This window comes from Sinocyclocheilus grahami, unplaced genomic scaffold (genome assembly GCF_001515645.1).
Source record: "Sinocyclocheilus grahami isolate Dianchi unplaced genomic scaffold, SAMN03320097.WGS_v1.1 scaffold350.1, whole genome shotgun sequence".
Lineage (NCBI taxonomy): Eukaryota > Metazoa > Chordata > Actinopteri > Cypriniformes > Cyprinidae > Sinocyclocheilus > Sinocyclocheilus grahami.
In genome coordinates, this window is record NW_015505529.1 from 1,320,266 (window position 1) to 1,336,593 (window position 16,328).

At 37.1% G+C, this 16,328-nt stretch overlaps 1 protein-coding gene across 1 annotated transcript; it reads right to left on the bottom strand.

Annotated features, from left to right (window-relative positions):
- Positions 1 to 1,568: 1,568 nt before the first annotated feature.
- On the bottom strand, positions 1,569 to 16,115 carry LOC107548589 (bleomycin hydrolase-like). Its single transcript, XM_016229334.1, has 12 exons — positions 15,951 to 16,115; positions 15,191 to 15,388; positions 14,311 to 14,420; positions 13,875 to 14,016; positions 13,602 to 13,690; positions 12,630 to 12,722; positions 8,150 to 8,305; positions 7,917 to 8,075; positions 5,819 to 5,886; positions 5,617 to 5,734; positions 4,260 to 4,329; positions 1,569 to 1,861 (listed from the first exon to the last, which is right to left on the bottom strand). Exons 1-12 carry the CDS (start codon positions 15,958 to 15,960, stop codon positions 1,713 to 1,715), a joined length of 1,362 nt encoding a protein of 453 aa, XP_016084820.1. The 5' UTR covers positions 15,961 to 16,115; the 3' UTR covers positions 1,569 to 1,712.
- Positions 16,116 to 16,328: the final 213 nt, after the last annotated feature.

The following is a 16,328-nucleotide window of genomic DNA, read 5'->3' on the forward strand; positions in this document are numbered from 1 at the left end:
AAAACAAACACTAAATGAAACATTTGAAAAATATTGGGAACATTTTCATGACTCCAAAACAAAACTATTAGAAATATGACCATGAATTAATTTAAATTTTTGATAATGTATTTTGTATATTACAAAATTTTTATTAACATTAAACACCAAGATGCTACTAGACAGTGATAACACTGGCCAGCCATGAGAAAACTGATCCTGTAAAACTTATTGAAATGATCAGTTAATGTGTTAACTTAGGCAGCACCTAAAATACTACTGATAAACTACATATTCATATATTTAATATATTAAATATAATAAATATTTTGATTATATAATTTTTTGTTTATTTCAAATTGATCAAAAACTGAATGTTAAAACAAACGACTAAGAGCTAACAAACTATAATGAAGAAAAAATATAAAGGACATTAGAAAATCTCAAAATAAATTAAACAAACAAAACAAATACAAATAAAACCAAAATTCTCAACGAATAACCTCATTATGTGCTCCCTAATCTTAGTTTAACCATTAGTTTATGCTGAGCATAGGGTAGAGATACATGATTACAAAATAAGTAGTTTATATCCTTTTTCTTTCATACACATTCCTATGTGGGTGTAATTAAGTAGAATTAACTCCTCTTAATTAGATTTAACACGGATCAAGCGGACTCAATTCAATTTGTTCAAGTTTAATTACAAATCGATCTTTTATGCTCCTTAAAACTGGCTGATCTTAGACTCAGACTTGAATAAAGATCAGCAGAGATGAGGTGGCCTTAAAGCAAAGTATTATAGGAGTGCATATGTAGCATTTTCTGAAGGCACGTTCTGAGGTGAACTCCAACAGATAACGTCATAGATCTCAAGCCACATGATTTAATCATATGCTGCGCTGACAGTCTTCCAATGGGATCTGAAATAATCCTGTCTGTTGGTGGTGACCATTGCACCTCGAATGCTGTTGTAACGAAATTCTAGTATATAACCCAATAATCGTTGGGTTATGTACTAGAAAACAAAAACAAAATCTCATGCTCACCAAGGCTGCAATTATTTGATCAAAATTACAGTAAAAAAACATTAATATTATAAAATATTACTATAATTTTCTATTTAAAAATATTTTTTTAAATATTATTTATTCCTGTGATGGCCAAACTGACTTTTCAGCATCATTATACCAGTCTTAAGTGTCACAAGATCATTAAGAAATCATTCTAACATGCTGATTTGCTGATTAAGAAACATTTCTTATTATCAACATTAAAATCAGTTGTGCGGTTTAATATTTCAGTAGAGATCAGGATCTTTGATGAGTAGAAAATTCAAAAGAATTCTATTTATTTACTATTTAATTGTTGTTGTTTTTTGTTGCAATAGAAGTGTAACTTTTGATCAATTTAATGCATCCTTGCTGAATAAATATTCTGATTTCTTCCAAAAAAACAAAAACAAAAAAAAGTTGAATGGCAGTGTATATATCTCAAAGACGCCAGAATTCAAATCACGTAATGCTGATTAAATCAGGAATTATACTAAGCAAATGATGCACTGAAATGATTCCACACTCAGACTCCAGTGATAATAAAAAAGAGGCAAAAAACTTTATTTTTTTTTTTTATATCTAGGGTAGGGTTTTTGTGAGAGATGGTAGGAGGGTAAAAACCAGTTGGAGGCGGAGTCAAGGAGACCAGGCTGAGACCAGTGCCTGCGGCTCCCGTGGTTACGCCAGGGCTCCCATGGGGTCCCAGGCCGGGAGGATGATGGGGTCCTGCTGCATGACGTCCAGCACTTCAGGAGGGAGGAAATTCTTATCCACCACCACCTCGTACACATACTCAGAGAACCACTCGTCTGTCATGATCAGATATCCTGCAGGAAGAGGCAGAGATGAGGCACGGACACCAGACAGAGATAAACGGGTAAAATGAGAGATGAGCAAAAGAAAGATAGCAGGACAGAGGAGTGGAACACCATTTAATTTGCCGCAGCAGAAGCTCTTATGAGAAACTTCAGCTTAGCTCACTAGGTTTGAACAGAGCTCAATCTGCTAACTAAAAGTGTAATTAAGCAATATATGGCGCTATATAAAGTCCAAGTCTGAGAGATGTCCGATTTAGCGCCCTCCTCGTGAGACGGGATTTTTCGTCACACGCTGAAATCCGATTAGGCTTGCGAGTAAAACTTTAACAGCAAACAGTGTTTAACGCTGCCAAATCTGATGTCAAATGAAATCCTGATCCCATTAGCTCCGCACATTCTCCATTGTTCGCATGGAGGGAACGAGCCACACCTTGTCTAGATTGCCCGTCTCACCTCTCAAAACCCAAAAGTTTGATTTTAAAACAAGCAAACACACATTTGAACAATATGTTTCATTCAGGATGTGTCAGGATAAAATCGTGTGCCGATAAAGCCAGTTCCTCTCTTAATCGCTTAAAGAAAGTACAAAAACTTGACATCAGGAATGTTTTGCCCTGTTAAAAGCAGGAAGTAGATGATGATAAGCTTTATTTCACTCAGCGTTCACTCCTGGGCCATGACTGGTTGACTAAGACCAATCAAACCAGGCCATCGAACGCCTAGTGAAACAGAGCAGAACATACGGTGCACAAATGAAGCCGTAGAGCTTGGATTTCCATGTCGGATTTCTGTGCATCGCTACCTCAGCTCAATGCTTTGGTTATCAGAGTGTGATTTTTTTCAAAATAGTCTGAGAGTGTGCAAATGGGGCATCGTTTTTGGATGAGAACAGACTTTTAATGAGGCTGAGAGAAGCCTCAGAGACAAACAGCTCTGAATCTGAAAAAACAAACCGATTTTTGCTACAAAACATCACGTTTATTTGAGCAGCTAGCAGTCTTTGTGTTGTAATAAAAATCAAGCATTCCTGGGGTGCACAAAGCATCTGAGAGAATATTTACCTCTCTATTCATCACTCCACTTCTAAAGCCATAAAATCTTCCAGCTTCAGAGCCTCCAGTGAGCCATTGACCGCATTATAAATATTCCGTCAAAATCAGTTACACAATTACCCCTCTTTAACCTCTTGTTTGGGCCACAATATGCAAAAAATAGGATGAGGCCAGAATGAGGCAGAAATAATAAATCTTACAAGCCTGAAGCCTGTATTCCTCTAGAAAGTTTACGCAGCCCCCCTGAATATATCACATTACTGTCTAATCTTCAGGGGAACAACTGTTATGACCAATTTGAGAGCCCTTAACCCCTTTGACCTCAACAACACATTTTTCTAATTCCCCTCCTCGTCTAGCTGTCAAACACTGTTGCTGGAAAACCACAAAAAGTTATGATTTATGTACAGCTGTGATGTTATGAATTCATAAACAGCTGTGATTAGATGTGATTCGTCATTTATTAATATGCTGTGCGCTGTAAGGCTGATATTTTTTACAACATTGGCAGATGTTACTACTAAAATTAGTGTGTTAAAGGTGAACCTCTACTAGTGGGATGTTGGAGTTGCTTACTGTGTTGCATAGTAAAATTATATACTTTTAAATAATATAAATGAATAACTTTAAATGCTACAATTGGATTAATTTTTTTTTTATTTTGAGATTTGCTGTTATTTATTTAATTATGCAGAAATAGCAATGCTTGCCTCAGAAACACCACAGAACCACAGCATTTTGAGGAAGTCAACTTATGAATGTCTTTGTATCTCATTAAACCAACAAAAGAAAAAGTATTTTAACAGGGAAAAAAATGACACACTTCCCTTTTAAGGCAAACTTTGAACTTTTTAAATGCGCAGATGAAGCAATCTGCAAGGAATCATTTTCTACGAAAAATGAGCAGGCCAAAATACCTTTATAATCTTCTGAGGAATTCAAGTCTATGGAAGCGGAAAGAAAACTGCAATGTGTGCGTGTGCACAAACTCTTTCTTTCTCCAGGCAGCCAAAGCTAATTAAACAGCTCCTCCATGTAGCGTCTGTTTTAAATAAGACGGTGGGTATGGACATGAGGTCCAGCTGTGAGTGGGTCTATAGATGTGCCCGGCCCAAATAACACACACAGCATGCTCTAAACCTCTGAATCCAGAGAGGCCCAGCAAAGACCCCATGCTAAATCAAATATCCGACTCCTGGTGTTCTCAGACAAGAGTTAAATTAAGTCATTGAAGAGCAGACTAAGGAGCCCCAAGAGGTAATCCTGCTGCAAATTGAATTATTCAATGTCAAAAGCTAAATATCTGTAATTTAGGAAGCATATATAAATGGCAGACAGAATGGCTACCCCCTCACCTTTATTCCCACGGTCGTCTCCCCACGAGTTCTCCACACGCCACTTCTCGTAGCATCCCTCCTTTCCATTCTGTGGACAAGAGACAGAGGTGATGAAACAGAGAATGAAAGTCCATCCCATATACACATGACAATCATAGTGTAGTTGATAGAGATATGTGGAATCATAACTGAAAGGTTTTAGGTTAACAATGGATGATATGTAAACTATTGCCACTGTGACTCTGGGCAAAGCACTTAATCCCAGGTGTTACGTGTTATTTATGATAAAAGCACCAGTTAAATGACCAAATTAATGGAGCAAAATTAGACTTTAATAGCATACACCACTGTTCAAATGTTTGGGGTTGGTAAGATTGAATGTTTTTGAAAGGAGCCGCATTTATTTGATCAAAAATCAGTGTTGGGGTAACGCATTACAAGTAATGCAAGTTATGTAATCAGATTACTTTTTTCAAACAACTATAAAAGTAACATTACTTTTTAATTTACAAGAAAATATTTGAGTTACTTTTCCAAATAAGGAACGCCAGTTACATTGTTTTCCCATTTATTGACTGACGGCATGGTGGTACTCTTGTGAATGCTGGCGGAGACTGACACGGACGAGAAAAAATTGTTGAATAAAATTGTTAATTTTGTTTTCTTTGCGAACAAAGTATTCTCGTAGCTTCATTAAATTGAGGCTGAACCACTGATGTCACATGGACTAATTTAACGATGTCCTTATTACCTTTCTAGGCCTTGAACGTGGTAGTTCTGTTGCTGCTATGCAGGATCAGAAAGTTATCAGATTTCATAAAAAATTTCTTATTTTGTTCCAAAGATGAAAGAAGGTCTTACGGGTTTGGAACGACATGAGGGTGAGTAATAAATTACAGAATTTTTATTTTTTGGTGAACTAACCATTTAATGCATCCTTGCTGAACAGAAGTATTAATTTGGTATATTGAGTATTATTTTTTTCTGTATTTCACATTGTGTAATGTCTAGCTGCTCTTTAAACCTAAGCTATCTTTTACTAATTAATAAAACAGGGCAAAGAAGCCCTTTGCTTTACAGCACATGTACACTGGTGCTGCCCACCGGGTGCCAGAGAAGAGAATAATGAACTCTGGACATGCATATGGTGACTTATGAGGGCAAAATAGCCAGTAATCTCAAGAACTGCTTGTAATTAAAAAGGCCGGATGTCTGCAGAAGGAGGAAGAATCTAGAGGTCACAATGACTGTAAGTGCTGTTAATGAGCATTCAGGGTCATGACCTGTGCGATATAGTGGTCTTTAAATAACTAGCTCAAACTATTCAATCCAAGCATGTTCAACAACGTTTTTGAGCATGCTGTTCTGTCGATACCTTGTCAGTAACGGCAGTCAGGATCATGGCATGGGTCATCATGGAATCTCCAAAGATCAGCCTTTCTGCCTTAGACAAGTTTTTCACCGAGATGCCAAATACCAGGTCATGGTTAAACCTACAAAAATACAGAGAATCCTTAGTGTCAAAAACACACTCAGAAAAGTCTTACCTTTTAACTGGCAGAAGAGGCAATACTTACACATTCATGTCATTAATGCCCAGTTTGCTGTGGAAATGTTTGCCTACGTCACAGCCGAACCACACCGCCTGATGCCAGAAAGACACCAATTAATACAGACATACATTATCACAACCACTATTTTTGTCTATCAACTTAAGTGTCCTATGTTTTTCTCTCTTTCTGTGCTGGTTAAATTGTCAGGACACAACATGCAATATACTGAAATTGCAAAAAACTATTTACACACAGGCATGTAAACCTCAGAGAGTGACACAAATATAGTTTATAATTGTATCATTTAGTGGTGCAAACTTGGTGTGAACAGGGTCATTAAGTTTCATCCTGATAAAATATGTATCTGGGAATAGGGATAAGAGAGAAAATGATCAAGCTGTCCACCAGCAGGCTATTCAGTTAGTTAAGTTTATCTAGATTTTTTATTTTTTAGCTCAAAGATTTTTCAGCGGTAGTGCTTTGTAGATGCAAATTATGATAAAAACTGCTTCTCTCAATTCATTTCCAATACAGCCATCAAAATGCTGCATTTGTAACATATTCACCAATTACTATCAAACCTCATATGGGAATAATTGTGCAAAAACAATTATAGTTATTTAATCAGTTTATTCCTTATTTATGTGTGTTTATTCATATACACTACTGTTCAAAAGTTTGGGGTTGGTAAAAATGTTCAATGTTTTTGAAAGAAGTCTCTTGTACTTAAAGTTGCATTTATTTGATACCGTAAAAAAGTAATATTGTGAAATATTTTTACTAGTTTAAAATAACCCTTTTCTATTTGAATATATTGTAATATATTCCTGTGATGGCAGGCTGAATTTTCTGCATGATCATTCAGAAATGTTCATAATTCTTTGATCAACAGCATGTATTTGAAACAGAAATATTTTGTAATATTATAAATGTATTTACTGGCACTTTTGATCAATTTAAAGCATCCTTGCTAAATCAAAGTATCCCCCCCCCCCAAAAAAAATATCCCTAAACGTTCTCAAGGTTGATCACATGACCCTAACCAGCCTAATTGACCGTTCCATAGAACCGCCCTTAGTTACTGTTGCTATCCCGACAAACAATGCCGCTCTCACACTACACTCATGTTCTCACGCAGTGAAAAATACATTGCAGAGCTAAAAGGAAACTGACAACGTGCTGACAGACAAGACAGAGAGTAGGTTACTTCTGGTATGAAAAAAGGTCTCAGGACTGAAATTCAAACAATAAATACTGTTTTGTGGCTCTTTAAAGTGTCGTGACAGATCACTGTATTGCCTCAAGTTCAAACACGTGAACCAATGTCTTTTCATATTTACGTAAAGCAAGAAATGGAAATGAATAAACATCAGAAAGCATTTTATTTCAACCACGGAACACACCATTTTTCAAGTTTAAGTCCACCAAAGTGAATCTACACTCCTGTTTGATTTGAAGAAGGGATACAGCTGCGGCTACTGGACATGCGCATTTACATATTTTCTGAGCCAACAATATAATGTGAAACCTATGAAAATGGTTTTAAAAAAAGCATAGTTTCGTCACTTTAGAGTGTAGCAGTGACCGTCTTTTTGCAGTAAAGGACCTGTCATAGTTTGATGAGTGGGAAGATGACATGGAGCGACGCGAGGTTAGCTGCATTGAAAACAGATGAGCGCGCATGTGAATATACAGCTCCCGATCGGGGCGAAGTTCACGGGATTTTGTCCACAGAATGATAAGAGCACACATTTTAACACTCAGTATTTCAAGCCATGCATACAGCGCCGGACATGACAGGTTTTCTGGTACGCAAAACAAGTACTTTAAAGGAATTCCTTAGCTTATTGCCGTTACTGTGGCAGCCAACAACAGCACAGTTTAACCCTCCGCACATATTTATATTTAGTTACATTGAAAAAGTTACAATTCAGTTGATCTTTTTTTTTTACCTCGTTTTAACATGGATTTCTATGGAAACCGACCGTAGCTGTCGGGCAAGATGGCGGATAGCAGCGGCGGCACATAATATCCGCGTTGTGATTGGTCAGATCGCCTGTCAATCAAGTTCTCTGCGAATGGTCAATTATAATGGCAACCCTTCGAACCCCACTGATTTTACCTCTCCACCCTTGATGGAATCTGCAGCAGCTTTCTTGAGCAGCTCTATGGGCTGGTTGTTGTAAAGTGTTCTGCGGCCGGCCACCATGTTTCCCAGAAACTCCACACTGTATAGCTTTCCATAGGGGGTTTGGGGCCGAGGGTCGTTAACGAGGCAGATCTGCATAGAGATTACACAACTTGTGAGTGAGGACGACAACAGACTGAAGCTGATGTGGCCTGTGCTGCTCTTACCTTGTCCTGAAGATTATAGAGGGGCTTGACGTGCTTTGTGTAAAACTCCAGAGGAGTTAAAGGGCCCATGCGGTGGAAGGTCTTGTCCTTGTCCCGGTATTCCCAACAGATGGTGTCTGGAGGACTGCCCAGACAAACACTGGCCACTCGAAACACCTGAAGACATCAAATAAAAGAGAAAAGATGAATGAAATCATATTGCCCCCAAACGTTTGAACAGTAAGTGCGCATAGCTGAAATTCTCAAGTTTTATGGCTCCTAATAAGTATTCAAAATTCAAAAACGGTTGATTGAAGTTTGAACTCTGAAAATGGATGACATATGGATGTGATATCTTAAATCAGACCTGGAAAAACAAAACAAACCACATTAGAGAAAGCTCTGGCTTTGACGGGATGTAGCTGAGATGAGCACTAAGAACACAAACACTGTGTGTGAGGCGCCCAGTGTTTGACTCTGTTACTCTTTATTCTGAACTCAAACTGTTTTTAGTTCTCAGAACTTAGCCTTTGTTACTCCAATCCCAGGCATTTCCTGCCCTCTCCTGACCGCGGCCTGAGCTTTACATATTGGAACGCGGATTTCTCGTAGTCAAGATTAACTTGACCTTGATAATATGCACTTCTTGGTCAATCGCAAATGCAGGAAGGCACTGGACAGATAAGATGTGCCTATCTTTTTTCTTTTGGCATATGCAAGTAGGCAAATCAACAAAGACAGGCGCCACACAAACTGAATTTTACAGAGAATTCTGGTTGACTTTATTCACACATTTAAGATTTCATTTGTCTGGACTTCAAAGAAATGTAAATAGAAAAAAAACCACATGAATTATTTATGGCCCCTTAAGCTTATATAATAATGACTTAAATTTTTGATTATAAGGAAACATTTTAATTTACTCCAAAAAGTCATTTTGACATTTCTCTCTAATTTTCCCTATAAACAGAAGCAAAAGTGAAAAGGACAAAAAACCTCTACATACCAAATAAAAACAAAAGTATACAAAAACCTGCAAAAAACACACATACATATATATATATATATTACCATCACACAAAAAAACACTTATTACTTATTACACAAAGACTCATAATGACTACTTTTAATGGTGCTTTTTCATCCTATTGGGAGTTTGTCAATATAAATCATCCACTTTTATTTGCTAAATATCAATTGTGTTCCACAGAAGGCTTTGGAAGAACATAAGTCAACATTTGTCAATTTATTGTACTCTTTAGATGAGAGGTTACAGAAGAGAGCTAAGTTTTCTCCAAGTAACCAACCTTTTCTCTCACCCTATTCCAGCCCAATTCCAGAAAGAAAACCATTTAGCATTAAAGTTTGTTTTCTCTATCCAGTCTTCCCAGAGGGAGAGTAAATACCGGCGGTGCCCGGCCCTCTTTCCTCCCTGTTGACCCGGCGTTGGACCCAGATGCTCCAACCGCACAAACAGCCTCTGCGTTGCACGCTCTCACATCCTCTCTCCTCCTTGGCAGGTTAGATAAACTCACAGGACCGTCCAAACAACATGGGCGCCCGGTTTCCCTTTTTTTAGCTTGTTGAAAAGTGCCGCTCGCACAAAACAATGGCCAAGGCTCACTGACGTCAGTACGGAGTCAGCGAGTCAATATTGAAACTCCTGTCTGAGACTGGGTGGCCACAGGGCAGCAGGAAGAGCTGAGAGGCATATCTAGGGATGAGCAGCTGGCTCACAGGCCAGGAAGATGAGCATGTCACAGCACAATGTAAATCTTTTGCTTAAGAAAAACACAATGTCTCGTCCAAAAGCACTAAATCTCATCTCCTCAGGCTGTTCTGTTATGCCTTGACTTTGGATAATGCAGGATCTGTGATTTGGAGCAATTTAACGAGAGCAAGGTGTATGGATGCAATATTTAAATTACTCTAAAATCAAACTTGTATGTATGGAATAAGCAACAGGCATTTGATGTGAAAGGTGCAGGAAACCCTCGTATGTCCAAAGTATATAGTCAAAAGCATTTGTGACATGTTACAGGAAAACGTTTTAGTTTATTCCAAAGGGTCAGAGCTGTGGTCTTGTGGTAGTCTTCAGCCATGGTGCTCACACAGGCATTATGAGATCAAACATGGCTTATGACAATTCTGTGTCATTGTCCCTATAAATAGAGCATTAAAAAAGCAAAACAAAAATAAAAAAAACAAATGAAGCAAAAACCAATAAAATGAAAAATAAAAACATTGAAAAACTAAAAACAAAAAATGTAATATAAAACAAACAAAAAACAAAAGAAAAAAAATGAATGCCCCACAGAACTAAATAAAATTACAAAGAATAAAAAAGACAAATAATAAACAAAAAACAAACTAAATAAACCGCAATAAAAAGCAAAACAAAATAAAACAAACAAACAAAGCAGATCAACTAAAAACTAAATAAAGCAAAATAAACAATTAAATAAAATAAAACCTCACAAAACTAAAAACATAAGAAAATTAAACAAAAAAATTTAATAAAATAAAAAAGCAAATGAAAACCCTAACAGAACTAAATAAAAACAAATTACAAAGAAATACACAGAGCCATAAACAAACAAAATATAATAAAATAAAAATGAAAACAAAAAACAATAAATGAAACACCCCACAGAACTATATAAAATTACATAAAAAGAGTGACACTGTCCAGTCCAGCAGTGTCAACACATCAGTAACTCCAGTTAAACAAGGCCAACTTTGATCTACTTGTGTGATTATGAATGAAAATGACAGAAAAAAAAAAAAAAAAGGAAACAAGATACAAACTGATTTTGAACCTCATACAAGTTCTGACGTGACTTATTTTGTCTGCGCAGACTGCGCTGGACTAGAATTCAGTCTCAATTACGTAAATAATATGACTTTCCTGCATTTAATCTCATCCACCGTAACTCACCATTTTGATTGAATAAAAACAACGTCTCACCGCGTCCCTATTAAATAAACAAACCCATGTCCCAACAACTCCTCTGCCAGTGAAGTGCTACAGAAAACAAACCTCCACTAGGTGGACAAACAAACAGCCCATCAAAAACAGGAAAGAGGACAGAGGAGAATATGCATCACAACCAGATAAACAGGGAAGCAAATCATACTCAGGCATATGCTTATCCTGTGAGAGAAACGCAGAGAATGAGCTTAGAGATATTAACTTATACGTGAGCGCTGTGTGTCGTCCCTCCGCAGATGGTGGAGGTATAGTAATAATGCCAGTGAGATTGCCTTTGCCACTCAACGACAGGCACAGGGCGATAACAATCATGTTTGTGGAACATTCTGTCATCAAGTCCTGCAGGCGCTTGCTCTTTCTCTCTGTCTAGCTCATTCTTTCTCTTTCCTCTGCTCACACGCATAAAAATGCATGCAAACACATAAAAGATACGTTAGAATACAAATACGCAGGTATTCACAAAACCAGGGCACGCTTTGTATGTGCTCAGTTTGGTTCACAGCTGAGTGACAATGTTGTTGCTCAGCTCAAATGGGGTTTAATTATTGATGTCTATGTTTTGTCAGATCGAGCACTTATGATATTTACAATATGTCAGTACTTACGTCATTGCATCACTTACAGTCTGACATACAGACGGGTCCTGAGACTATTTAAAATTTCATAGGGGATTGCTTATTCTTTAGAATATATAATAATAGTATAATAAATTTGCGTACCTACATTTCAAATTCCCACTGAATGTGTATTTTAAGAAGCAAGTGTCTGTTTTTTACTTTTATTTTGTGTATTTCATTATATACACACCATTACATGTGAATCTATTATATACTGATCTTTAAGAAAAAACGACCTTTACCTTTTTATGGACTGAATTATAAAACTGATCATACTGCCCGTCTGTTTGTTGATTCTGGAAATGTGTCTAAAAGAGGTTTTATGTTTCCAAAATCTGAAATGTTGGGGGTGTTTTCAGAGCTGGCAACTGCCGATAAGGAACAAACAGTTGCAAATCCCATAATTATAAAAAGTAAGCTTGACAGTCGCTTATCCACAATTTTACAGTTCTCTCTGCTTATGTGAAATATGCAAGAGTTTGCGGCCAAAGCCTGTGAACGATAACCTTGTAATATTGTCTGGCAACCTCCAGTGGTGGTTTCATAATCAGTCAAACAGCGCCATCAACAGGGCTATAAGAACAGCACTATTCTGTTACCATTCTAAATAGTTTGTTCAAAAGTTTGTTTACTCACCATGTCATTCCAAACTGTAATCTTTTTATGTAGAAAAAAAGAGAGAAAATAATCCAATTTCTAATACTAAATAATTATTATTTAAAAATCAAATCAATATGTCGCCAAGATCTTTAATTATGTAATTGATGTGCATATGCAAATACAAGGATGGAACGACATGAGGGTGAGTAAATTATTTATGGGTCTTTTTTCAGGCTGAACTATACAATTGTCATAAAACAGAGGGAAGGTTTGCTCCAAAACACAAACTCACCTCCTCAATCATGGTGTCTATAGTGTCAGACAGCTCGGCTTCAGTAGCCTCACTGGCCACCATGTTCCTCAGCCTTAGACAATACTCCCTCAACTGCAACACAAAAAACAAATGCAAATTACAAATCACAAAAATAATTTAATTAAAAAAATTGATAATTCTAAATAATGTGTCTAAATATATAATATCTCTGATATCTTATAAACCACTTTATCTAGCTTTCTCACAATATTTTAGTTAAATAACCCCAGAGTAAACAGTGCTTTAAAAGGAAATGTAAGCATCACATTATGAATATGCTAATTTTATAAGCTTTTTCCATGACTCTGACCGTAGCCATGTAAAAATGTAACCTTTTAATCTTTTCGGATTCATTTAAACTAAAAACAAACTATAATGAAAAATTGTTTTGGATAATTGAAATCAAGTAGAAATAAACTAAAATATAAATATTAGATGAAAAATTTTAAATGCTGCCTGAAACAAGTTTAAGTACCAAAATGACTAAAAGTTGGTATAAAAATGAGTAAAAGCGAAACAGACATTAAAAGGAAAAACAATTAAACAATTAAAATGGCAAAAGCACATAACAAAATAACTAAAACTTACATTAAAATAAAAACTGAAAGTATAACTATTCAAAATATTAATAAATAATATGAAAATTCTAAAATAACACTGGTTACTTTGATGAATATTTTCTGGTACATTATCTCATATTTGTTTTAGCTCTTCATTAAATGTCATGCGGGCCGAAACTGCCATCTTCCTCATTTATCTAAAAGACAAGGCAAGTGACCTTAGTGACTTTATTCTCTGCTCATCCGATGACTCAAAGAGCGTTTCTGTGATGGAGCCACCAGCTCATAAGCAGCCACTAAATCCTCGTTCGGTAAATGTCAACATAAAAGCTTGAGGGGATACATGGTGATGCAGACTGAGAGGTGCTTTCAAGGGTTGAGCGTAACTCGCCTTGTGATTGAGGATATCGTTCATTCTACGGGAGGCCTCAGAACTGTGAGACTCGGGGAAGCACTTCTTAGGGATGACGCCGTATTTTTCTGAAAAACACATAGGGTTTTAAATGCAACTTGAACGTGAAGTACAAAGGTTTTCATTTCAATTCATACATTTAAACCACTTTTGGTCTGAAGTGAACAGATGCCAGTTCACTTTTTAATTGAAAAATAAATGCTTCCCCTGAACAAATGTGAGTTTAGGTTAATGCAACAGAGCTAAACTGACCAATAAGGTTAACCAGCATATCCCACTGCCCGCCATCATTGGTAGGATTTGATAGCAGGAACTGAACTAATCTGCCATCTACTGACTCCTTCCGCTGGGCTGTCTCTACACAGGCATGCAGAAAGTAATAGCATCTCTCCACCTGAGACAAAAACAGAAATACAGATGATCAGGGGGTGTGTACCATCAAGGTGAAGGGGCAGAGGGTGGACACAGTGGTCCACAAACATCCAGGGAACACAATACATCTCACACAAAAAGAGGATTTACTGCACTTTTACCATTAACACAAGGAGAGCAAACGATAGATAGCAAAAACAACACAGCAGAATTACAACCTGAGAGACTGGTGCAAATAAATACAGTTGAATCTTAGATTAAACAGTAAAGAGTATGTCGTTTTTGAAAACCCCAACCAGGAGAAGTGGTAACTTACTTTATCCCAGAAAAAAAGATACGACTGACTGAATTCAAATTCTTCAATGTTAAACTTCTTCATAAATGGAAGACGCATGACATTGAGGCATGAGAAGATCCAACATCTCCCTGACAGAAAAAAACAAGCACAGACAGTGATGTCGAGATTAAAATGTTTTTGAAACAAGTTCACCAAGTCTCTCATACTCAAAGGCTGCATTTATTTGATCAGAAAAATTGTGCAAACAGCAATATAGTGAAATATTATTACAATGTACAATTACTTTTTTGTATTTTAATATATTTGATAAAGTAATTTCTTCCTGTGATGACAAAGTTGAATTTTCAGCAGCCATTACTCCAGTCTTCAGTGTCACATGATCCTTCAGAAATCATTCTAATAGGCTGATTTGCTGCTCCAAAAACATTTCTTATTATTATCGACGTTCAAAACAGTTCTGCCACTTAATATTTTCCAAAAATAAAAGATCTGTGATTTCCAGGATACTTTGATGAATAGAAAGTTCCTGACCCCCAAACTTTTAAACTGTAGTGTGTGTGTATATGTGTATAATCCTACAGTACCATCATCCAGGCATTACATTTTATATATATATATATACACATTCCAAGCCCAGTATACATGAAATGCATATGTGAAGTGCTGCACCAAGTAATCATTTTGCTTATTTTTAGAAAACATTCAGCAGTAGTCTTAGACGTCACTGTGCAAAGACACAAGTTTCAGTTACTTTTATTTAACTGTAAGCTTGTTCTAGACCATTAATATGACTGACACTTTCATCTCATGTGGGCCTAGATTATTTTACCGAATATCTGTCAGATGCACTATTCACTTGCAAAACTTCACTTCTCAATTTTCCTCACAGTGTAGGTACCTGAGTTTTTCTGGTTGGTGACAGGCTTGCCCTCTGTGGGAATGCTGTGCTGAAAGACGTGTACCGTGTCCTGGACTGTCTGCCGGTGCAGACACACCTCTAACGGATCAATGCAAGTCGAGACGTTCTGGGCGAGCAGATACCGTTGCTCCGAGCGGAAGCGCTTGATAAAAGCTGATGTTTTCTCCTGACTCAGGCCTGGGCAACAAACAAGGGCACAAACACAAAACAAGACCTCTCAATTTACAAACCAGGATGGACAGTGAGTGTGACACTGTGCCTTTAAATCTTTATTGATATATTGCATAATCGTGAATGTTGAGAAATACTGACATGTATAACTTTCTATTTTATTCATGTGACACACAAGAGTTTGATAGAATGATATGTCATTGTCAGATACTGCTTGAAATGATTGACAGCCAGCTCTCTGACTTCAGTTTGACTCCATTCATTGTTTATGTAGTATACCGGTGTTTAGCTTCTCTTCCACATAAGAAACCTTTCCATTTCCAATAATTACAGGTAAGCACTCGTTTTAACCCATTCAAAGCGTCACTCCAGTGATTTAACTCGAGCATACGCGATCAAGAGTTAAAAGTCGACCTCACACCTTTGCTTAGTCACTTTCAGCTGTAGTAGGAAACAGCTCGGGCTAGTTAGCCACACAATGCTACTCCATTCACATCAACATTTGTGAAGCTCTGAGCCCTAAGCAGGCACCTACGAGCTGCGAGAGACAATATTTACTCATACGCACCAGTGTCCATGTTTGCAGGTGAGGAGAGGAGGTGTTGGAGTCTGATTTGTAGGTCTTTGTTTATTTCATTCGCCGACAGCCAGTCAGTAAGTGCGGAATTCCGGAAACAGGAAATCCAGTGAAATCGCGTGTCTTTCTGTCGAGGTTGCCATATCTGGGGAAACCCCTCCTTTCCGCGGCTTCAGTGGGTGATATGTGGTGGTGGTATTTTAATAAATACCATGCTACGTGGTCCGCTAGGTTACTTTTCACGAATACGGTACAAAGCATGACCGGAAGCGCTTAAACGATTAAATGCAATGTATTGTCCTTTTTAACAACTGTAAGTGAGATTTTTTTCTTTAAATAACAAACAGGCATTATCATTGTTAAACATGT

What these genes read in the sequence shown, in the direction of transcription:
- LOC107548589 (XM_016229334.1), bottom strand. An exon ending in ATCTTTTTTTCTGGGATAAA is followed by an intron (nt 14,017 to 14,310) that starts GTAAGTTACCAC and finishes TTTTTGTCTCAG; the next exon opens with GTGGAGAGATGCTATTACTT. An exon ending in AGACGACCGTGGGAATAAAG is followed by an intron (nt 1,862 to 4,259) that starts GTGAGGGGGTAG and finishes CTCTTCCTGCAG; the next exon opens with GATATCTGATCATGACAGAC.